This window comes from Vanessa tameamea, chromosome 23 (genome assembly GCF_037043105.1).
Source record: "Vanessa tameamea isolate UH-Manoa-2023 chromosome 23, ilVanTame1 primary haplotype, whole genome shotgun sequence".
Lineage (NCBI taxonomy): Eukaryota > Metazoa > Arthropoda > Insecta > Lepidoptera > Nymphalidae > Vanessa > Vanessa tameamea.
In genome coordinates this window covers 9,275,320-9,301,981 of record NC_087331.1, presented here as the reverse complement: position 1 = coordinate 9,301,981, position 26,662 = coordinate 9,275,320, and the positions used below count along the sequence as shown (strand labels likewise).

At 33.5% G+C, this 26,662-nt stretch overlaps 1 protein-coding gene across 1 annotated transcript; it reads left to right on the top strand.

Moving 5' to 3' along the window:
- Window positions 1-308: 308 nt before the first annotated feature.
- On the top strand, window positions 309-26,208 carry LOC113402165 (putative uncharacterized protein DDB_G0282133). The gene is made up of 7 exons (XM_026642347.2): window positions 309-551; window positions 14,488-14,837; window positions 17,604-17,743; window positions 21,482-21,657; window positions 22,374-22,563; window positions 22,870-24,525; window positions 25,365-26,208. The coding sequence occupies exons 1-7, from the start codon at window positions 493-495 to the stop codon at window positions 25,473-25,475; spliced, it is 2,682 nt and encodes an 893-aa protein (XP_026498132.2). The 5' UTR covers window positions 309-492; the 3' UTR covers window positions 25,476-26,208.
- Window positions 26,209-26,662: the final 454 nt, after the last annotated feature.

Here is a 26,662-nt window from a genome sequence, read left to right as displayed (position 1 = left end):
AATACATTTTATTGTTCAATTCACATAGTTGTTATACTCTTTTTTTCATAAACATTAAACAAATATATAATAAAATATGTTAAACATTTATTACATAAAACTATTATTCAGTATTTATTATAATATGCATACCATTTATATTTCTAACGCACAATATATTACAATGCACTACACGCTAATACTTAAAACAGATATACATCAAAATACATTATTATTCAAAACATCGTTCACAACATATTTTCTTATAAATGACAATAATGCACAAGCTCTTCGAGTATGCAATCTATAAAGTATTTAATGGAATGATGTAGTGAACATACCTTAGTCGCGTACGAGCGCGCTTTATGAACGCATCATGTTATGTCAAAAATTGGCGCCAAATTACGTTAATTTAAATTGCGCGAAAAAGAGAATTCGTTTTTTTTAATTTTTAACAGACAATGGAAATTGTGTTTTAATTTTTTTTTTGTGTTTACGTAATAAGTTTTTACGATGAAGTTTTTATTGTTTTCGATTTTAATATTCTGTGCGGTGAAATGCGATGATGGAAGGTAAGGAAATATTATTATTAACTTTATTTTACTTCCCAAACGCTTATTAAAGTAGATCAATACATTTTGAGATAAAATTAATATTCTTTTAATATTTTCTATAAAAAAATGAAATTATAATTTTTTTTATTATACGTAAAAAGAAATATAATTTAAAATTATTAATTAAAATTTTCAACCCAAATAATTTGGATGACTCAACATGGAACAGAATCAAAAAGTTTCGTATATAACTCTTTCGACATTTGTTTACTACAATAGTATTATTAGAATATTTATATATTATGTATATGTTTCAAATATTTATTAAACACTATTGCAATAATTAACCAATAGTTAATAAATACGTAAAAAAATGTAAAGTGACTGACTGACATGCCGACTGAATAACCGGTGAGTTCCGTAGGTAAGCACCAACAGCGATTTTTCAAAATTCATCTTCTAAGGGTTTTTAAATAGAATTAAGAATTTTATGGAAATTCGTCATTGTCTTGTTAGAAATATGGAAACCGGTATTTAGGCTTCTGTAAATGTAGTTAAAAGCAGTTAAAGCTTACTGAAAAGTCCTCACCTCCTTAGGTAAATAAATTAGGACGAAAGTTTCCAGGGAACCAAAAAAACGTATAATATACTTTATTATCAAAACGGCTGATGAATGCGCTCTGGGAAATCTTGTTAAGGTATTTTGTTATATAATATGTAGGCCGGGTAAATGGGCCACCTGATGGTAACTCGTCACCGCCTAGACTTTAGCGCACAGAGCTCTTGGGTTAAGCCCTCCTCTCCTTCTAAGAAGGTTACTCATCTAAGCTGCTCGATCGATCTAAGGCAAACAGGTTTCCTTAAAATGTTCTTTGACTAAACTAATTAAGCACATGAATATTCCGTGACGTTTTTCAGGGTAAAATTCAGGTCCTCAATAATTAATAATTTTATCCCCATGACTCAGTATTTCGAAAATAAACACTTTTATTTTGGGTAGCAATAACAGCCGAGTTAAAGATAATGATTTGCATCGATCTTGACATCCGATGTTATATTTATATTTACGGAGATGGCCCAGTTTATAGAGCAGGTGAATTTTCACTAGAGATTACGGGTTCAAATAAAAGCACCATTAAATTGCTATTAAGTTTATATATATTTCGTTTAATTCTGACACATTTGTTCCCACCAACTCGCATTGAAACAGCGTTGTGGAAGCTACAAAACCCTCTCATAATCTTTTTCTTGACCCAGCCCGGGACATTTACTAGTTATTATAATTTTTACTAGTTAGTTGCTGCAATTTTATCAAAGAGTAATTTTACATTTTTGTCAATATATTTATGATGGACCGAAAAACACATCGCCTTCGCCTAAATTAAATATAAAAAAAATACTCTTACATTTATAAAATTAGTTCAAGCGTTTTTTATGATTACTTTTACCGCGTATTGTTTATTTAATTATAGGATTTTGTTGTTATATAAATCGTACATTTTGCAATACAATGTTTTATACCTTGATATTATCACGTTTTTTTTTTAAATCCCAACGACACTATAATGTCTATGATGCGTTTTAATACGTAAATATTATGATTGTTTATGCGTTTCCTATTTCAATACTTACATAACTACCTTTTTGTCTAGTCGATAAAGCTGCGGATCACGAGGATCATAGGTTCGAATTGGGTCGAGCCAAAATATGTTATTGGCTATTTCTGTCCGGAAATACTGAGATGCAACTCGGATTTAGGCAGTTGGCAATGTTTAACAGTATATATTCGAAGGAACAAAACTTTTGAGAAAATTTTGTCTACATTTAGTTAGCAATATAGAAATCCTTAAAAAGTAGATCATGCTATTATTTAAAAGATTGTCCTATCTAATATCGTAAATACTAAAGTATGTTTGTTTACCCGTTCCTTGGACCGAAACTGAATTTGAACCCAGGTAATAGGAACCTGCAGCTTTAAAAACTAGCTACTATACCAACGAGGTAAACATCAAATACAGTAATCACGATCTATCCACAGAATTCAAGTTGAAATCAAATAAACTGGAATCGTTAATTAAACAAACAGCCGTCCATTTGCCGTACTTTTCTCTTATTTTAATTAATCTACATATTCATAGCCTTGACATCAATACCGGTGTTTCCGATTTGTGAATTTATGTGAATAGGCACGGGTGCGCTCAAATTCATTCAAAATTTAAATATTATTTTAAATTCTACTAATTAATTTCTGATAGTATTTTTCTCTTATCTTTAGAGATATTCTGTAAACTGAAACTCGAAACTCAACGCGGAACACGAGCGTGAAATGTTAGTGGATACACGTTTCAAAATTATCGTAAGTCGATCATCATTTTCACGAATGAGGTACGAAGTGAATTCTTACAGATTCACACTGCTAACATACTCATGTATTCTCTAAACAAGATATATGGTTGTGACTGTTTTAAAAATAACTCCATAATTTTATAATTATTTTTTAAAATTATGGAGTTAACGTTTAAAATGTAAATATTTATAACATTTTTTTTTACATTAACAGTCTGTAAATTTCCTACTGCTGGGCTAAGGCCTCCTCTGCCTTTGAGGAAAAGGTGCATATTTCACCACGCTGCTCCAATGCGGGTTGGTGGAATACACATGTGGCAGAATTTCGTTGAAATTAGACACATACAGGTTTCCTGAAGATGTTTTCCTTCACCACCGAGCACGAGATGAATTATAAACAGAAATTAAGCACATGAAAATTCAGTGGTGCTTGCCTGGGTTTGAACCTGAAATCATCGGTTAAGATGCACGCCTTCTAACCACTGGGCCATCACGGCTCTATTATTAAGTAACACACAAACAGTTATAAATAAATATAGTTTTTAAAATATATATTAAAAATTATAGTATATATAGTCGTATAAACTGTTGAGTGGTTGAGAAAAAGGAATCGGAGATACAGACGGAAACACGAAGTTACTTTGTTTACTTTACTTATATGTAGCTATAGTTAGTTAGTTTAAAACATGCTAACATACATACAAAGATACATTTTATCTGTAAACATACATATATAGGACGATAATATTATCGAGCGAAATTAATAAAACCTAACCACAGCGTTAGCCCCCATTTTATCTTCTCGAGGGCTCAATTAAAAAAAACGATGTCCTTACCCGGGACTCAAACTACCTCCATACCAAATTTCATATAAACCTGTTCATCATGAACAGTAACACACAGAGTTTCGTTCGCGTTTATAATATAAATATATATTTTGTCTAGGCAGGTGAATCGTCTTACGTCACTCCTCACCTCCGCTGATGGACGTCAGCTTCAAAACTATAATTTGACAAAACATTGCCAACATTTAAACTGATGTCACTTCTACAAATAAACTCGTTCATTCCCCCTTTTGTACAAGCACAATGAACTCAAAGCAATCATTGCTGGTAGACCTAGAGACTTGGACAGTGCCCAGAAGAAGTTTACGAATAATTGGGCATAGGGACGGAAAATAAATATAATTTAGTTACACGATCTCTCCACTTATGTAAACACTAATCTTGTAAATATTTTATCTATATAGTGGTAAAATTCAATGTTTTGACTTTCGTAATTAAAAAGCGCGCTAAGAACAGATTTTGTGATAATTTAATTTAAGCCTTTATCAGAAGCCGATTCGTTTACCCATTCAATCACACATCCAGTACCTACTCATATTATATGATCAAATAACAGCAACTGTTTCACGTCAAAAGCATCTTCTTGTTTTGAAGAGATGTGTCGGAGCTTTTCTCACCACGCTACTCTAATGCGGGTTGGTGGATATTTATGTGGCAGCTTTTCATTAGACACATGTATGTGAGCTCATCAAAATTCCTCGTATGTTTTACTGACGAGCACGAGATTAATTATAAACAGAAATAAAGTTTTCCGGATTTGATTTTACTTTCGATTAATATTCACTTGTCCTTGGCACTGAACTATGTCGCCTCTTTCAACGATGTTTAATACTAAAATAATGACAAAAACAAGAAAAAAATACAATAACTAGTCGGACAATAAAGTAGTTGTCGTCGGTGTACAGTTCAGTTAAAACTTGCGTTTTCATCAATAATCATAAAATAAAGATTGTGATCGCTGGAAATAAAAATAAGCAAACACAACACATACTCAGTTAATATAGTAGATATATGTATAAAAAATCCCGGCCAAAACATCTGTGGAGAAGTTATAATTAAAAAAAAAAAATGAAGACTCTCTAAAAATAGTTAATAAACATGTTTTAATATAAAATATGCATTAATTTCCGCTTTCTCTCCGGTCCGGCCTTGCGCCAATTTTTAAACGCATTTGGTAGAGGTCAATGACATCGTGCTCTTTGTACGAGTAACGTGTGTCAGTACCTTTTTACGTAAAAAGATTATTTCTCGTCTGTTCTACTTTCAGAAGACAATGAATAATTATTATTAAGTTAAATTTATAATGGCAAGTCAAATCAAATCAAATCAAATGTATTTTATTCAAGTGAACTTCACAATGAAGCGTTTTTGAATCGTCAATAATTAAACACTATCACCGTTTCGAAAAGCAGCTTCCAGCGAGAAGAAACGGCACGAAATTCTTATAGTTGCTCTTTTACAATGCTGCTATTCCAATTAGTGTGCAATCAGTCCTGTGATGGAACCCAAGCCTAGATCCAGGCCTATTTTTTCTAAAAAGTATTATTTTAATAAATGATAATATTTATGAATAGTCTTGGCAAGTAAAAATTAACTTTATCTTTAATTACTTTGGAGACTCATCGAACAAAAAAGAAAATATTCGAACTTAAGATTTCTGAAACAAAGAAATAAAAACGCCAGAGACGCCAGGAAATGTTTTACCAAAAATAATTAAGATAAATAATATTTATCCGCCGGCCTAGGCTGCTCCAGGCAACGCTATTAGAGTTTGGTTATCTTTGGGAAGCTGACATTTCGGGTTCAGTCAATCAAGTCAGTCAATCCATTTTAGTTAGCCCATGCAATGTCGGTGATTTTTTTATGGCATAGTCTGGTGGTACATTCCTCATATCGTCCATGCGCCACCAACCTTGGGAACTAAGCTTTTATGTCCCTTGTGTCTGTTACACTGTCTCACTCACCCTTCGAACCGGAACACAACAATACTGAGTTATTAACATGGCTATTCAATAGTATTACTGCTGTACTGTAATTTAAATGTATCTATATTATAAAATTAATTTTAATATTAATATTAATTCGCATATAAAAGCTAAAAAAATGAAAATAAATTCAAAAGGGCGAGGACACAAAAGTCCGTGTACTGAAAAATAAAATATATTTACGCTAACATATTCCATTTCTCAATTTATTTTTATATCGGTTTCGTACCTTACGTCAGAAACGTATTGAAAATCAAATTTATTTTTTTTATGTTGTAGGGGGCAAACGAGCAGGAGGCTCACCTGATGGAAAGTGATTACCACGTCCCATGGACATCTGCAACACCAGGGGGGTTACAGGTGCGTTGCCGGCCTTTTAGGAAGGAGTACGCTCTTTTTTTGAAGGTTCCCAAGTCATATCGGTTCGGAAAAACCGCCGGCGAAAGCTGGTTCCACAGAGTAGTTGTGCGAGGCAAAAAATGTCTTAAAAATCGCGCTGTTGTGGATTTTCGGACATCTAGGTGGTGCGGGTGAAATTTAGAATTTTGATGAGATGTCCGAAGGTGAAATTCAGCTGCCGGGATTAATCCAAACAATTCCTCGGAACATTCCCCGTGGAAGATTCGGTAGAAGATGCAGTGTGCTCCAACATCTCTACGCAGAGCCAAAGGATCGAGCAGATCGGTACTGAGGAGCACCCAGGATTAGAAGGAGCTGGTACTGAGGAGCACCCGCCCAGAGTTGAGAGCAGTACTCCATGTGAGGCCGAATTTGCGCCTTGTATAGTCTTAGGCGATGGGCCGACGTGAAATACTATCTTGCCTTGCTGATCACACCGAGCTTTTTTGATACCAATTTGGCTTTGCCTTCCAATTGACCGCGGAACTGAACGAGGCTCGAAATATCGACGCCAAGTATTCCGATACTAGCTGTGGCAGCTATCGGAATGTTCTCAAATCGTGGAGTTACGACGAATGGTGTTTTTTTGGCGGTCAACGCCCAAACTTGCCTCTTTTTGTGGTTGAAGTGGACAGTATGTTCTGTTAAAATATATACCTATATATATATACATAGTCACATGAAAATAAAGCAGTTTTTTATCACTCTCGAACCCATTGAAAAATCGGTCAAGATCCATGTGCTTTATATATAGCTTACTTATAATAAAATATAACGTTATAAATTTCAAATAGTTTAAACTCAACTATGTGCTATATACATATACAAATAGATCTTATCAGATTTGCTTCAGTGGCTCTATCGCGTTCCCCAGTGACCTACATTACGTTTCCTATTTCTGAGTAAATATTTTTATAACGACGACAACGCGCTGCATTCATATGTTACTATATTGTTATGTATTCTTATGTAACATTATCATAACTGATTGTATACTAGCTGAATCTGCGGCTTTACCCGCGCGGAATTTATAAAACTTAACCTAGAGCCCACGAACCTATCACCCGAATTAGGACATGCCATTTATATTATATAAAAATATTTTTGCGATAGATATATTAAAGTAGGTACAACAGCGCGATTTTTAAGACATTTTCTGCCTCGCACAACCACTCTGTGGAACCAGATTTCGCCGGCGGTTTTTCCGAACCGATACGACTTGGGAATCTTCAAGAAAAGAGCGTACTCTTTCCTGAAAGGCCGGCAACGCACCTGCAAGCCCCCCGGTGTTGCAGATGTCCATGGGCGGTGGTAGTCACTTTCCATCAAGTGAGCCTCCTGCACGTTTGCCAACTATGACATAAAAAAAAAAGGTGTTACTATATATAGTATCACGCTGTTGCCGGTCTCGTTGATCTTGTGTCTTCATATACGGCCGCAGAGCCTGAGGTCCTAGGTTCAATCTCCTGGTGGAGCCGATACAAAAATATTGTGTTGTCTCGATTTTTTTTAAATAATAGCCCGGAATCTAGAAGTTCCTAGTGTGTATATTCCTTTGCCTTGGAAAGCCGTTCCTCCTGTATCTGAACTCTACCCATTCGTGACGTTTTGCCGGCGCATCGGTTTCTGAGAGGAAGAGTGCACACTCTGCTGCACTATACTGTGTACTGTGTGTGTGTGTGTGTCCTGTGTAGTTGGCGAGTTTCTTAGAGGTTTGCCGCCGGACAGAATGACATCATCAGCAACAGTTATACTATAAGACCCTACTGGCAGTAACATTTCACGCGGCTACTATTAAAAACCAGCGAAGCCGAGAATTTCAACTTTCCTAGCTGAAAATAAGAATTTTAATAATAATTGCTTTTTGTTTTTCAATTAAATAAAGCATATATTAATCCTTATTGTACCCGTGTTAAGGCAGGGCGAGTAGCCTGTATGTATATTTTATAAATTCCAAACAGCCGTGAAGAAGCATTGTATTCAACGCACTAAACTCGAACAAGCTTGATAGACAAATTCATTAATACAACTGATTAACTTATCGGTTCTTCTCGGTAGTAGATTACATTCCGAACCGATGGTAACTTTACTTTAATAAAGTTCTGTAAAATGTCAATTTCATAGTGATTGTAAGAGCCTACTTGAATAAAGTGTATTTTGTTTAAAAACGTGCAAATACGAAAAACGTGAACATATGTAAAATTCTTCCTATTCATGTGGGTTAATAAAACGATTTAGATAACATTTGCTTAATAACAACAGAAAAATACATTTCAATGATAAGATATTTTACATAGGTCGTGTTGAGACATAACAAACACACCTTGTATAAACATCTTTAAACGAAAGAAAAAAAAAACAATTCTCTTGGCAATGTTTAAACGAAAAAAAATTCTCTTTTCTCTTGACAATGTTTGCGTGAATTTTCTTATAGCAACTTAATTTGAAATCTGAGTTACAGTGATACGCTATTTTTAACCGACTTCAAAAACCCAAAGAAGTTATCAATTCGGCTCCCTCCCTCATTTATGAACTAATTTGGAAAAATATTTTTCCAAATTGGAAAATTAAATTTAAAGTTATTAACTATTGCTAGAGGTATTAGCTTTGAATCCTGACCGAATATAATCTAAATCTAATCTCAAAGACTATTCAACTATACAAGAGATTTTATAGTGCAAAAGTGTGTTCGGAGACCCAGGTCCATTATCGTTCAGGTCAGCAATCCGATACGATAGGTGAGGAATCAGGTGTACCAACGATTCTACATTCATTCCCGAGACACAGGACTAAATATTTTATATTATGTATACTATAATACTAGTTCTTCATATAAGAAATCAGGATTGAACGCGACCATAGAATTCACCGCATACCATTAATGTTATTTCAATGGTTTTATGTTCGTAAGCTGAAAGCCTAACTTCTCTTCTGTTAAGGAGTAAATTATCATATCCTAAGTACATTAGAGCCGAGATGGCCCCGTGGTTAGAACGCGTGCATCTTAACCGATGATATCGGGTTTAAACCCAGGCAGGCACCACTGAATTTTAACGTGCTTAATTTGTGTTTATAATTCATCCCGTGCTCGGCGGTGAAGGAAAACATCGTGAGGAAACCTGCATGTGTCTAATTTCAACGAAAGTCTACCGCATATGTATTCCACCAACCCGCAACTTCGCCCCAAAGGGAGAGGAGGCCTTAGTCCAGCAGTGGGAAATTTACAGGCTGCTAATGTAATGTAAAAAGTACATTAGAACATTACCGGTTCTTACTGGAAATAACACGCTTACAACTGTATGTTATTATACCTATACAACATGCTATCGCACTTCAAGGGTTGCCGAGGTCGGATGATTGTTTAAAATCAGTGACCTGTCAAAACTAGTTTAAATATGTAGGCCGATTACTCGCTACGACACTAGAAAGTACATTACGATTACAATACATCAGTTACGCTGATTCGATGTTAATATTTTGGTAGGTTTATTTTTGTATTAGTCAAATAAAATTAAATATTTATTTTAATTAGATATTTAGGAAGAAAGAACCGAAAAGGTTTTATTGAACAGGAATGTTGTATATGCATTAATTTATTAGATTTCGATTGTGCAGAGATGGCCTTATTTCTATAAGCAATCTCTTACAGACAACCTTTAACACAGGAAAGTAAGGAATCGAGATAGTTCAGTTGCTATTGGTAAATATGCAGTAGCTAAATTAAATTAATATTCGTTAATGTTTTTTTTTTTTATTATAAGAATTGATAACATTAAGTGCTTAAATATATATACAAAAACACTTTGCTGTCGAAACACTTGGCCCTTGGAGTGATGGTGCAAAAAGCTTCATCAAAAGTATAACTCGCCTTATTGCCTCCACTGGTGACAGGCCTGGTTCGTTTTTAGCCCAGGTGATCGGAATTACGATTCAACGGGGAAATGGTGCTAGCATTCTTGCCACCATTGCACGCGGTCAAGATTTATACGGTAACTATTTTTAATTCATATTCGTTAATGTTAGTAATTATGACAGATATGTTTGTGACTGTGAGTTTAAAAAAAAATACAATCGTCTTTTAAAATCCACATACTCTCTCATGAATATGAAATTAAGTATTCCTTTTTTTTAATCATTAATTGATTAGTTCATTCATTCATGATTTAATAACAACTTTTAACGCGCTGAGATCACGACCGCACGACTGCAATAAATCTTAATGTATCTTGTTTAATATTGTTAGTGATCACAAAGAACTCGTACCGACCTCTATACATTAACGCAGATTACATCCGTCTGTCCGTCAAACTTATAATTTCAAGATGATACCAGTGTAGTCTGCACTTATCCTTTTTAATGCGACCCACAACCAGAAGTAGATTTAAATTACGCTCAGGGCTTCATGGTGTGGTATTATATATTTTAATATCTATCTCTAACATTGAAAACTATTTTTTTATTATATGGGTAAGCCTACCAATGACATAAAAACTGTCACCACCGTCCATAGACATGGTCGCTGGAAAAAATATTAACCATTTCCAACATCGCCAATGCACCACTAACCTTGGGCAACTGATGCTGTGTCCCTTGTGCCTGTAGCTACACTGGCTTCACCCTTCGAACCGGAATTCAACAGTACTAAGTATCGCTGTTTACACGTATCATAAGTAACATTTTATCTTATGATTTGAGCAAATTGAATACATTTTTATTCTAGTTGTTTTATGACCTATTTATAATAGGTCACCACGGGTCACGACCACCTTATGCACCATCAGAAATATTATCCACCCTTTACAATATTCACACAGCAGAAACGTTGAAGCTAAAATCTTATGTCCCTGGTGCTTGTATTTACACTGGATCACATACTCTTTAAGCCGGAAAATAAAAATTAGTGTGTAGTACTATAATAGACGGACTTGGACGAAGGCCTACCATCAAATAATATATTAGAAATCCTTCTTTCTATGTATTGATAAACTTGGCTCGTCGGTATATAAAAAAATACCAGTTTTCAACGCATAGGCGATGTACTTAATGTTTATTTATTTATATGCATCAAGTATTCGAATCCATTATAAGTCAGTCATAAAATCATAAGGCATTCACTTCCAGATAGTAAAAACAAACTACAATATCAATGTCTCAATTTAAACTTAGGTTATACACACCCTTCTTATTTCAGGTCACAGAGTGTGCAAAGAACCACTCATAGGAACATAGGAGAAACACCCAGAAGGTTTCTTAAAAAAAATTTTGGGGGAGTAAATATCAAAACACTATTTGCACCCAGACGTTCATTGTATTCGAAGGGATGGATGCACAGATAAATCATAATAAGCAACCGAAACAAAATATTTGAACTCAACTTTATGTTGACACTGTAAGAATGACTTTCTATTGACTGACTGAGAGCTGACGAAATATTTTCTTTGTTCGTCGAGGTACTTGTGATCCATAATACAATAGTAAATATAAACAATATATTAAAGCCTTGATAATGAAGATAAATAAAGTACTGACGTGCTTGATTTAGATATAGCAATACGTTAAGTGTTATGTTATGCACTTTAGCGTCTACTTCAAATCCCGTCTGCCTTGAAGTGATCATTTACCGTCGCCAGGACTGCAGTCTATCTGAAAAATTACTCAAATCTCACAATGAATTCTGAAATATTGCTGTCAGACTATTATACAGCTATCATTATTAGATAGACAGCCTTTAGTTCTTCATTTGGGTTGCAGTTCGCGTCTTACCGAATTTTATCAAATTCGGTTCAGTAAAGCATAACAGAGGGACAGAGTCACTATCGTATTAAATATTGGACAACATCACATACATTACTCTGATCCCAATGTAAATAGCTAAAGCACTTGTGTTATGGAAAATCAGATTTAACGACGGTACCAGTAGTATATATGCAAATCATATATTTATTATTATTATCTGTACAATTTTATAGAAGAATATACTTTATTATATAATACTTGATTAAAAAACAAATACAGTTTATCATTTATTAATAATATGTTGTGGATAAGTTTCCATTGAGTTTACCGTACCGCACGTATGAGCGCACGATTCACGAACCTTATTTTTATTTGGAACAAACTGATGAACTTTATGTCATTGATTTTTATATATTTAATATCGAAATATCTCGACTATACAAATTTTGCGGATATGCGTTGTTAACTAAAAAATAATTCTTTTTTAACGATCTAGAATTGTGGATATGTTTCGATCGGTTCTATCGTAGAAATAAATCAGTTGGATTTAACTCCAAATCAAAACCGTGATTTAATTTTAGTTTCCGACATTTCAAGATCGAGTCATACGCTGACTTTCGAGTTTATTCATACAGTATCTACTTATAACCCTTATTTACGATAATCGTATTTATCAAGTGTTTTGTCTTGGAATGTTGTTACTAGGTCAATGTATTTGAATAAAACTACCAAGTGAATACTATCGTTTGTTCTTATTTAAAAGCTGATATTTTAAGAACTTCGAACTATCAAATAGCACAACATAAAAATTCAATTTTAAAAGACTTTTTAGTATTAGTAAATTATCTTTTAATTCTTTTCAATCTGTTTTTAGGTAGTTTTCGCGCTAATGATGGTCAAATATATGTCTAGGTGATCAATGAGGTCTCCTTCTCTATTCATCGACCAATTTGACCAGGTTTAAAGGACCTTATAAATCCATACAACCTGCAAGTGGACACTTGTCTCTTCGAACAAACATTTAAATACGAATAATAATTAATAACATACTCAAAGTCCTTTGTTCTGAAACGAGCTCTCTCACGACTATCGTTCAAATAAAACTTATAAATATTAGATAAAATATAGAAAAATATATTAAATACTATAGTATATTTCCATAAGGCCGAAACTAATAATCGATCTCTAACTGAAGTTTAAGAGAAAAGGTGTCGTATTTGAAGCGAATTTATCGAGACGCCGTAATCGAAATTATTCTACTGATTCGTTCACGTTATAAAACATCAATAAAACGTAAATAGTCGACAATCGACCGTAAACTATTTCTATAATCGATCGGATAAAACAAAAATAAAGTCGATTACACTGAATCTGAAGACACTTATGATTGGTTGCTCTAGGAAGTATCGTTTCGTACACACATACTGAAGTATTCCGTTTATCACGCAACGTTACGTAAGGTCGTTCAACTCAGCTATTAATACAATGTCAAGGCTATTATGAGATTCATATTGTATCGGCGTCTAATGTACCCGATAAAACATTGTATTTATGAGATAACTGTTCAATAAGGAAATTAATAATAAAGTTATATACATATATTATGTATTATTATTACAAGTTATTAATTCAACGTACGAGGTTATCTCGCAAATAATCGAAGCCACTGCCTAGTCATTGGCTAGCACATCAGGCTACAGATCCCGAGGTCTCGGGTTCTAAACTCGGATGAGCCCAATGTTATTAGGTTGGGTCAAGTTTGATGTTTATATTATTGCGTCTCGGTAAGCCGTAAGGATATAGGTTCTGCGCCTGAATGCTCTCCGGTCGTGTCAGGTTACTGTACCTTCAGTTCACTCTCACTGGGGATAGATAATTAACCTACCTATATCTGCGCACAAACTTGGGAGGAAATAAAAAAGTTTGACAGTTTCATGTCAATTCTACGAGAGTTTTTGTGTTAAGTCTGTACAAACAAACGAACGTAAATAACACATTTCTCTTTGTAACTAAAATAAACAATAAATATATATAATATAATAAAATAATTTATTAATGTTATAAAGTAAATATTAAAAATATATATGTTATATTACAATATTTATTATGTATAGAATAAAATCTCCAAAACTCTGGCGGCAGGGGAAGCCCTTCGTCAAACATTGCTTAATCAGACGGCTCTTGATTCCTCAGTCGATTTATTAAGTGAACTTTAAAATATGTATGTATAAGAACAGACAATGTAATTCTAAATTAAGAAATTTACAAACAAAATGCCTTTATTTTAGTACATTTTTTTTATTTTATTTTATTAGTTTTTTTTGTTTTCTTATAGTCATTAGTTAATGTTTAATGTCCTTTTTTAATTTTTGTATTTTTATTTTTTTATTCTTTATGCAATGTATGTTTGCAGTATATGTTCGTCATGAATAAACGTTTTCTGTTTCTGATTCTGATATCCAAAAAACACTTCTAGTTAGTACTATTTATATAGTAACATCCTCCATATTTACGTCCTGTAAATATCTAATGGCTGGCCTGAGAGGCTCGTTCCTAACATTTGACTCTATATGGACTCAATGGACGCGAAATGGACTTAATGTCATTAAGAATTTTAAATAAAATTTTACATTATTGTTTCAGCAATAACTACTACGTCGTCGAAGTTCTCGAAGATGAAATAAACAGGGACTTCAGAAAACCTTTCCGTGTTTACTGGAACGTGCCAACAGTTCAGTGCAAATCGAAGAAAATATTGTTCGACAATTTGTATGAAAAATATGGCATCATTCAGAATGATGACGACAGCTTCAATGGCGAGCAAATCACGATCATGTACGAACCGGGTCTGTTTCCGGCTATATTCAAGAATGAAACCAGTGGGAAATACCGGTTTAGGAACGGTGGTGTCCCCCAGGAAGGGAATTTGGAAGAGCATTTGAAGGCATTTCGAGCGGATATGGAGGAAATTGTACCTAACCCGGACTTTAGTGGCAAGTATTATTAATATTGTTATTAGTTTAGGATTTAATTTTTATTATATTAATATTTCTAACAATAGCTAATTCGTAATAATATAATGATTTCGTCGCGGCTGGTGGTAACAGCTATGGGTACCACAGAAAATCGGTATAGGGTTTCTATTATCAAATCGAAAACCAAACAAGGCACATTTTTTGCCTCATCCTGAAGAACATTTATAACCATATTGGGCTTACCTACCCGTGGCCTACTTTTGTGCGGTGGGGGTTAGGTATTAAGTACCCTTTGTTGTTTTTTATGCCCCTGACAAAGTGGATATAAAATTCTGTGATGGTCGGTTAAGTAATTAAGACGTGAAAACAAACAAACTCACTCATATTTTTTTATAGCACGGAAGAAGCATTATATGAAATTATTACGAAACGAAGATCTGTTATAGGTAGAGCTGTGCGTTAGTCAGACATTCAGGACATTGCCGTTTAAAACGAGGATAAATAAATAAATAAATTCTGATATTATTTATCACCAATAGCATTAATAACGTACGTCATAGTCGTATATTGACGTGGACGTACAAAATTATACATTAGTATGATTCATTTGGTATATTTAGGTTAATATTTTAAAATTGCTTAAAAATTAAAATTGTCATCAACTGCAATGTACAGTTAAACGTTAAACAAGGTCTATTTAAGCTGGCTACATTCTTACTGTACGTTATTTTTGGTCGTAAAATCCTGTTTTGCTTTTCAGGATTCCGTATCTAAACGCTGAAACCCTATTTGCTAAAGTCATATCGTCTGTCTGTTAGTCTGACTCGACACTGTACCATTAGACCTGGCATTCGTTAGTTAGGTTAACAAACAGGTCTATGTATATATTTAGATCGTAATAGCTATTTGGTTAAAAATATCAAACAACAGATTTACGTGGAACTACGAAAATCTTAAACAATAATAAGATACAAAATAAAGGATAGTACGGAACCATTAGAGCGCAAACTCGATTGATACTTGACCGTTTTTATCAACCACGTTCTATGGAATCTTGATTGCTTTGGCTTAGATCAGTTTTTATGGAAAACAAGTATTAAGAATATCACTCAGTTAAATTGATGTTACCAACAGATAACCACACATCAAAGTATAACAAAAAAATATTTATTATCATGTTATTTTCGAATTACTTTTGGTGTTTCACTGGTCGTTAGGGCTTCGTACAAAGTCGTCTGAGTAATTCAGTATTACTACAGACTCGAGGGACATAGCATCTTAGTTATCAAAGCTATAATTGGCAATTAAAAAGGTCAATATTTATTTAACGACAATTGGTGACCGCTTACCAGGAAGCCCAAAATGCGTATAAGAAGATTTTAAGACAAGCAAAAGCAAATTATGATGAAAACAAACACGTTAAAATCTTTCTGTCATCGTAAACAAGTCACAACGCGTAGCTCTAATCTTATGATCAAACTGTTAGAAAAAATAATAATCAAATATTGAAACTATGCCTCGGGTTGTTCTCGGAAACATGCCTCGGAGATCCAAAAAATAAAGTAAGTATTAACAAATGATTTACCGTGAAGCTTTAAACATGAGATTAAAATAAAAAACAATATACGGAATCTAAAGGAAGAACAGACAGCACTTTATTAATTATAATAAACTAAAATCGAGACACAAATTTACTTTGTAAGCAGTTTTGAATTATAATGCTTAAAGATTTACTTAGAGGTACTTAGTTACTTGGAGGTAATGTTGTTTGCAAGTCCGTATCAATAGTTCCCACTACGGCTAAATACTACAACTTAGTATGATTGTTTTCCGATTTGGTGAGAAAGTCAGTTTAACTACACCCTTGCCAAAGCCAGTTTAATTTGACCATTCGCAAGGCTTGATACCACTGCGATCCAGTATCGCGAACCACTGGACTACTGGAGATAACGCCTTAGCCTATCATGTCTATCGCATCTTCCGTTGTGACTGCGAATATTTTATTAACAAATGTTGTTTTTCCAACCTTGGAAAAATCATCATTCCAAGTTCGGTTCATTCCACTAACTTAAGGTTTTATCATCAAACCTGCTATTTTCGTGTCAGGTATTTCATCCGACATAACTCTCCTCAATCTAGCGATAGATATAGGGGTTACTTTTCCTAACCTATCCCCCTAAATATATAAATTAAAATTATAAATGAATAGTTACATACATAAATAGAGACCTAGTTATTTACCAAATTTTTAAAATGTTGCAGAATTTGTGTTAGAATTTTAATCGCTATTTTGTGTAATCATTTGCGCAATAATTTTATATTTAACTGTTTAATTTACAATTGAAGTTTTTTTTGTCATATTGATATATAGTATTGACAATGATCCATAATTGACATGAGGTGGTTTAGCGTTCACGATGTAATAAATGCAATTTTTTATTTTGAATAATACCGTCCGTTGCTATCTATACATACATCTACACATATAATAAAATTGGAGTGTCTGTTTGTAATATTAAAATAAACACTTTTTACAATTTTTGTATGTTTGTTCTGGCTAATCTCTGCAACTGTTGGACTGTTGGTTAATAAGGAGTAACTCGAAGGAGTAAATTCATAATAAATTCACGCTGCTACTCCAACGATTTAATATCTGCGAACTGAATAATAACGTTTTTGTTAAATTCAAACGAGTAAGAAGTCGCGGGCAGAGCTAGTAGTTCATAAAAACTATACAGCTATACTTAAATCTCCTATTAAATATTATTTATTATTCGATTTCAGGCATTGGAATCATAGATTTCGAATCATGGCGGCCAATCTTTCGGCAGAACTTCGGTACTCTAGTTCCATACAAGGATGTTTCCTATGAAATTGAGAAGAAATTGCATTGGTGGTGGCCCAAGAGTTGGATTAACACAGAGGTAACGTATCAAACAGTTAATAAACGGTAGAAGGCTTCTGAAATTTTGCTACGATCTTGTCTTCCGTGATGAGACTGTGATACCTTTTAATCGACTTCAAAAGAGAAGGAGGCAATCAATTCAGTCGTATTTGTTAAATACTTTCCGTTTGGTGTTATTTAAATACGATGTCGGCTTTTCTTTTGTTAAAACTTCATATGACGTTTAAAAATCTTTTCCAGAAAACTCATGATATTTTTTTTAGTTTATGCTCGATGTGTTATCTCTGTTTTTTGGACTTAATTCAACTATATTTAAAAGACGCGGCTTACCATAGAATGAACTGGTAGAAAGCCTCACGTGAGGAAAATCGTTATACGCTCAGGCAACTTTTCCTTCTCCTTTTCTTCTCCCTGTCTATGGTATTTAATTATTCTTTTTTGTTATTGTTTTATTTCAGACGGAATTTTTATAAACAATTTTATATCGTACACATAACATATATATTTTCCTATGCATAGTAATTTTTGAACTATATACGTTTTACTTTCATTTTAAAAAAGAACTATAAAATATTTACGTTCTGCGCTCACGTAGTGTTACTCGTAGAAAATAATTTAATTTTAAGGACTTTCAAAGTATATACAAATCAAAATATAACCTACTGCACAAATCATGACCGTGTAGAATGGTGGCAAGAATTCCAACAATTCCAAAGGCATTAGTTGAATCCCAGTTGTCTAGGCAAAAAATAAACCAGTCTTTATTGCCAGTGGAGGCAATAAGGCAAAGTGTCCCATTTATAAATAAACAAATGAATCCCTATTTTCCTTGTCCACGGCATCATGCGTGAACGGCTGGACCAATTTCGTTTATTCTTGTTTTGTTGTTCTTATAAAAGATTAAGAAAGTTGCGCGGAACATTAGCGAAATATTAACTTTTCAAAACCAAAATCGGAATGCCAACAGAACTATTCATATACGCTATAGAACATAAAACTAAGAATGTCGTATATCACAAAGCAATATAATAATGAGCAATGTTTTGGTTGTTTTTTTTTATTAATTATGGCAATTCTATAGCAATACTTGGTGGTAGGGCTTCATTAGATATTCTACCATCAAACAGTTTGAATGGTGAGTGAGCCAGTGTAACTACAAGCACAAGGGATAATATCTTAGTTCACAAGAATGGCGCAATGGCGATGTAAGGATTTATTATTATTTCTTACAGCGCCAGCTATGAGCGGTGGTGACCACTTACTATCCTAGTGTGGCCGGTGGCCTATTCGTCCATCCACCTACCTTTATTATTTAAAAAAATCTAGGCTCAAAATTAACCAGCCCTTCTGTCGCCAGTGGCAAATAAGGCAGAGTGTCATATGTTTTATAAATTCTAGGCCGAAGTCTATTATAAGTTAGATAATTACAGTAGCGTGCCACTTGTTCTATAAACATAGTAGGTATAATAGGATTGTGTTTATCTATACTCGAATGCGAAATCAATAAATGAAAGTAACTCTGCTTGCCCTCTCTTTAACTACATAATCAGCCTGTAAATTTCCCACTGCTGGGCTAAGGCCTCCTCTCCCGTTGAGGAGAAGGTATGGAGCATATTCCACCACGCTGCTCCAATGCGGGTTGGTGGAATACACATGTGGCAGAATTTCGTTGAAATTAGACACATGCAGGTTTCCTCACGATGTTTTCCTTCACCGCCGAGCACGAGATGAATTATAAACACAAATTAAGCACATGAAAATTCAGTGGTGCATGCCTGGGTTTGAACCCGAAATCATCGGTTAAGATGCACGCGTTCTAAGCACTGGGCCATCTCGGCTCTTATGACTCCGATTATGAATGGTAAATGTCCATAAAACTTTGGGAATCGAACTTTTACCATCGTTCACTTGGTAAATCTTAGGATTTACATGTTAGGTTAGGTTAGGTTGGAATGGTAAAAGTCCGAAGAAGTCGTCCCTTTATAATAAATACTTACATTTAACAACTCATGTCGGTAAATCTTAGGTTTTACTGGAAAACCTTAAGATTTACCTTAGTTCGAGCTTTTACAGTAACATATATAACATATCTATTAGCAAATCGTTTGGAATAATTAAATCTTAGATATGTTCATTTCTACATCTTCGATTGGAATTGAGTACAGTTTTAAAAAATAGTTTTCATGGAGCACGTACTTGTCTATCAACATAATATTCTATCCTAGAAGCGCTGCCCACATTATTTTAATATCACAACGTTTCGCAATCTCACTCAAATCTGTTCGTCCTCAATAATGCAATGTTGTAATTAGCGCAACGATGTAACCCATTACTTAATAGGAATTAGTTTATGAGGTCTGAATTACGTTGTGATAAAGGAATGTTTTCGCGTTACTCGGTATATTTGTGAATACAATTAATTTAACATTTATGAATATTACTGAAATACAGTAGTATATGATATAATGTATAATAAATAAATTATTAGTCTGTACTGTAATAAATTATTAGAGCCGAGATGGCCCAGTGGTTAGAACGCGTGCATCTTAACCGATGATTTCGGGTTCAAGCCCAGGCAGGCACCACTGAATTTTCATGTGCTTAATTTGTGTTTATAATTCATCTCGTGCTCAGCGGTGAAGGAAAACATCGTGAGGAAACCTGCATGTGTCTAATTTCAACGAAATTCTGCCACATGTGTATTCCACCAACCCGCATTGGAGTAGCGTGGTGGAATATGCTCCATACCTTCTCCTCAACGGAAGAGGAGGCCTTAGCCCAGCAGTGGGAAATTTACAGGCTGATTATGTTTATGTTATGTTAGTCTGTACAAGAGCCGGTAGTTAGCCGGTAGTAGTACCTAAACTAGTGGTAGTAGTAGTCAGACTGATCGCGTAAATCTTAACCGATCCAGTTCCAATTCAAGATTCGATCCAAGTCCAGACATACACCTCAATTTTCTTGATCTTAATTTGTGATTGTATTATCTCTCGCTCAGCGTCTCATTTCAATGAACTGTCGCCACATGTGTATCTACAAACCAGCATTGGAGCAGCGTGGTGGAATAAGCTCCAAACCTAATCAAAGGTTTTAGTCTAGTAGTGACACTTTACGGGCTGTTCTTTTACTCCTTTACTGTAAGTTGTTCCTATAAAAAGCATCCCTGGGAGATTACACAAAATAAGCGCTTGAAAATTCAGTGTTGGCCAGGATTTAAAGCCACAATCTCGGGTTAAGATTTAGGTTTCTAATCGTTGGTAGTTTCTAGTAGTACTAACTGTATCTGTACAATATACAAATTTGAACTAAAAATTTAATCCATATACTATGTAGTCAAGTAAACCGATAGTTTGTACGTGTTAGTATGAAACTTTATTCATATGTCAATAACTTATTGGTTAATTTAAAAAATCTTCGTTCAGCCTGGCTATTAAATATATTATTTTATCATTAACTATGATTAGTTATTTTTATTTTTATATTTATGATAGTCGTGATCAAGCGAAGCAAAAACGACTGCGGAGTTCAAACAAACAAAGTTCATTCGACAATTGTCGAAGCGATTCGAACTACGGTTTCGTCTAAATCATTTAATACAATCAGTCGTTTGATAAATAATCTCGTAAAAAACTTTAAAATTATTAAATTCAATACATTTTGGCCTTTCTTAGAAACGAACCCATCGATATGTGACTTTGTATATTCACTCAGATTTGTAAATTTAAAATAAATAATAGCATGGTTGTAAAATTTCCAGGCGAAGCAACGCTTCGAAGCATCTGCTAGAACATTTATGCAGACGACGTTATCTATTGCGAAGCAAATGCGTCCTAAAGCGCTTTGGGGATACTACGGGTTCCCACACTGCTTTAACATGGCGGGGCAGAATTTAAAGGAGGATTGTGCTCCGAATGTTTTAGCTGAAAACGATATGTGAGTATCTTTTTTTTAATTTATCTTTCAAACTTAATCTTAATAAAATGTTTGTTTGTATTTCACATCCCTTCTATTAAATACAGCAGGTACATGATGCCAATAATTTTTTTTGTAATACCTTTTTATAATTGAATCAATAAGCAAGTATTAATGCCATGTTCTCTAAGTCTCAATCATTGTACTAAGACCTTCCCTATTGTCAGATTTGAAGCTTACTTCGCCAATCTGCTTCAATATTAAAAATAAAGTTCAGCCATGGTCATGATCAGTGGTGCTTGCCCGAGTTATAACCCGCAATCTTCGGTTATTTCTCGACTAGGCCAAGCTAGTGTTTTATTTCTATATCGAACGAATGATTCAGACTCTGCCGCTGATAAGTTAGCAAATGACTTAATCTTTTTAGTCTTTGTAAGAAGGATCTTAAATTGTATTCTCTATGTTAGAGATCAAATCTGACAAATCAAATGAAATCAAAATATTCTTTATTTAAGTACGCTTTTGAATAATCGTGTTATTTTATTGAATTAAATGTAAAACTACCTCTGGTTTAGAAAGTAGATTCTGCCGAAAAAAACTGGTAAAACACTCACCAGTTACTCTTTTCTACCATTTTAATCAAAGAGTTACACTCAGTCGACAGTTGATCTTATATATATATCCAGCTTGGAAATCAACAAATACATGAATTACATAGTTAAAATTTATCTTTTCAGAACTTACTGGATGTGGTCTGAGAGCACAGCGCTGTATCCGTCGGTGTATAGTTCAAGGAATCTTTCTTCAGACCAGTTAGGGTCACTCGTTCGAGGTCGGATCAGAGAAGCCAATCGAGTTAGACGATACGAGACACCAATACTGCCTTACTATTGGTTTAGATATCGTGAGGATGGATATATGACAGAAGTATGTTTACTAAAATAAATATTTTTCATTATTATCTTATAAATGATACGTGGAGGTTTCGCGATGTTTTCTCTGATCGAGCACGTGATGAACTTGCTTGTATTGGAATCTGAAATTTTCTATTAAGAATCATGTATTAATTCCTCCGATCCATTTAGGCTGTAGCTATATATATTCTTTATTTCGTTACTTATAAAATAATACAAAGCATTTTGCTAGAAGCATTTCTATTGTCCAAGTAGAATTTAATTGTCAATAAGATGTCTTAAAATTATCATCAATATAGTAACTAATTTGTGGTTTCAGGAAGACCTAAACGTTGTTCTCAAGTCTTTTTACAAATCAAATGCATCCGGATTCATCATATGGGGTAGTTCGAACGACGTGAATACAGTTAGCAAATGCAATAATCTGTATTCTTACGTCGAAAAAGTTTTGGGACCTACTATAGCTAAATACATTAAAAAAATAAACATAGCCAATGACGTTATCATCGAAACACCGCCTGAACTTAATTTCATTAATGACACTGTCACCGGTGATATAAATATGACGAATAAAACAAGTGTTGTCGAATCACCCGAGAATAGCACCAATGGCTTTGTCAGAAAAGGAGAAATAGACCCAGAGTATGATTGGATACCACCAGAGAATTACTCTCAAGATATTTCACAAAACGTTGAAAAAGAATTACAAAAGAAAGGTTTTAATAAAACAGAAGATATAAATGAAATGAAGACGTTAAACGACAGTGCTGTTGTTGATATGATATTTGATGCTTTGATAAAAGCTGATAATTATAATGAAAGTGAAAATGGCAAACAGACAACCAGAAATATCGTGAACGAAACAATCTTTTCAAATAATAACAATAGCTTAGAAATAACCGAAGCGCCCATTATTAAGGATACTGATTCCTTGAATTCTTTAATCACAAAAGATCCATTAGGTTTTATAGAACATCTTGCGATAGAAGAGGCAAAAAATGAGTATTTTGATGAAACAATAAATATAGACGAATATAAAGATGAAGATGAAGAAACTAGATTAAAAGATTCTTCCATTGACAATATCTTACCCTTTGAAGATAAACAAAGACCATTTTTGACTCCTGCTACAGATAATTTATTTAATAAAGATGTAATAGTTGATGTTGCGAGTGACACTGCAACATCAATAAGTGATACAACCTTGAAAGTTCCTTCTAATATTGAAGAAAATAATGTGAAATCTAAAAATGAAAATATCTTTATAAATATATTAGATTTTTTGTTAAATGGAAATTCTAATTCAGAAAATGAAAATGGAAAACAATATATAAAAAGTGAACATAATAAAATGAAAAAACCTACTGCAGATTCCAAGTCATCAGTAAAAGAATTATCAAAAGATGATGACTCTGAAAATTTAGATACCAATTTTTCCATTGAAAGCGTCACAAACAATAATGAATTTGTGAACAACAATACTGAAAGCTATACAGAAATCTTAAAAACAAATGAAGAAGAATCTCAAGGAATTATATTTGAAATAGATCAGACCACCGAAATTTATTTGCCTTACGATAAAGAAAATAATCAATCTAGACATTTATCAACAACAGAAGAAAGTAACGAAGATTTAATAGCCTTCAACGAAGAATTCGCCGACGTTTTGATGGAAAATACAACTGATTTACATTTTGAATCATCCACACAATACGACGAAAAAATAGAAACGAATAATAATGAGAACAATTCATTTTTATTAGCAGTTAATCTCTCGTCTTCCACGAATACAATTCTTTCTACTGATAAAAATATTAATACAAATGTATACACAACGGAAGATTCTAATACGAGTGAAAGTGTTGCAGTGACAGAAAGTGAAGACAATGAATTCATTACAATTGAAAACAAAGATGAACTATTATATGAAGATAAAAACGAATCCTTATTTACAACAGACGCTGCAGCTGATCAGGTTGTGACATATATTTACTATCCGTGACGTGAATGTGTTGTAATTATTTCTGTCTCTCATTCGAAATTTCAATACATTTCCCATTTATATTTAGTTAATAGAATTTTAAAATATTTGCACTGTGATAATTTTTATATGATCCTTAGATGAATTGTTAAGTTTTTTCGCATTAGAGACAAAATTAAATTAACTTTTAATTTGCTAAAGCATGAAACAACTAAGTTTTGTCATGAAGAATTAATATTACTAGTGTTTTATGCATCTTAACAAAGACGAAATCGCATTCGACTCGAAAAGTGACTCGCTAAGCTACACGCTATTTTGTTGCTTGTATCCTTGAAATATAATAATCATCAAAGTCAATATCGCATATCACTGTCTGACATTTACGACAATGTCCTGCTGAAACTTTCGAAATTATTCTGACAGTATAGTTCAACTATATTTGTATTGACATCAGTTTTAATTTTGTTTCTTTTAATAGTTTTAAGCTTGTGATTAAATAATTTGCTTCATTAATACATTCTAATTTTTAGATTTTGTTGACTTAGGAATTACTGCATACATACTTTTAAATGTCATTGATATTTGCACAATTTTCATTTAACTATTTGTGTTAACTAACTTAACCGTAACTAACCAGTGTTGCTTCATTACTACTTATGAATTAATTGATATTATTATCAATATCAAACTGTGTGTTTATTTTATCTGTAAAATGCAATTTTTTATATTTTAAACTTTCAAAGCTTTATAGAAAGTTTCATGGTATAATTCTGCTTATTCATTTTAAAATTGTTATTTATATCATGTATTATATTATTTATATTTTCCTTTAGGTGAGTGTATCATCCAGCTTCGCTTTGGGGTCCAACTCGAATTCCATGTATTTCTATATCTATTCTACTTTCATATTTTTTAATAATATATTTATCAACAATATATCTTAATACATCCAGTTCAACTGCATTTAATATTTATTCTTTTTCATTATTTTCTTCAAAAAGAGTCATTGAAGATTCTATAAGTATCTGCGGTCAGATTTATATGTATGTATATTTGAATACTGATGTTGATTAGAGTTTAACAGTATTTTAGCTAAAGTGAAACTATAATTTACTTTATGTTGCAAGACTTACAAGAGGGTCTTGACCTTTTTGAATAACAATGTTTTATATAATCGACTATCACAACCAATAATATTTTCAATTTTAATGACGAACTATGAGGAGTATTTGCTTATTATTCTAAAATATTCAAATGTTGTAGAATAATCTTATCCTAGATTAGGTTACTGGGTGCTTTGTATATCTGTAACAGTAGCTCATATTCTGTTGTACAAATCATCTTAACTAATATAATTTGACAGGAAAAAAGTATCTTTCTAACGATATCAACCTTGATAAAGGTTTTAACCTAAAGCGCCCTTTTGAGAATATCTTATAATAAGTATATTTTATTTTTAATACATGTCTTTGGTAAAAGGATAACATTTTGCGTGTAAGCACATTTAAGTCTAAGTCAGAAATTATCCTCCTTAAGTTGGAACATTTATTTATCTACCTATTCACTTATCTATCTATCGATAAATTTACAAAAGAAGTCTCTTCGTGCTAAATTATCGTGGATGGGCGCGCCTTCGTGACTAAATAGATACGCCTTCACTGAAAAACCTCGTATGATACAATAGATACACCATTTTTTTTAACTGTCAAAATAACTCATGACAAAGAAAAAGATGAGTGTTTATCTATTCATCCGCAATAAGTACAATATTAGTTTAAAATGTCAACGGAGTGATAAAAAGATTTGTTGTTGGAATTTATATATATATATTTTTTTTTTATGTTATCGGTAGGCAGGCAAGCAAATGGGCCACCTGATGGTAAGTGGTCACCACCGCCCATAGACAATGGCGCTGTAAGAAATATTAACCATTCCTTACATCACCAATGCGCCACCAACCTTGGGAACTAAGATGTTATGTCCCTTGTGCCTGTAGTTATACTGGCTCACTCACCCTTCAAACCGGAACACAACAGTACTGAGTACTGCTGTTGGGCGGTAGAATATCTGATGAGTGGGTGGTACCTACCCAGACGGGCATGCACAAAGCCCTACCACCAAGTAAATAATA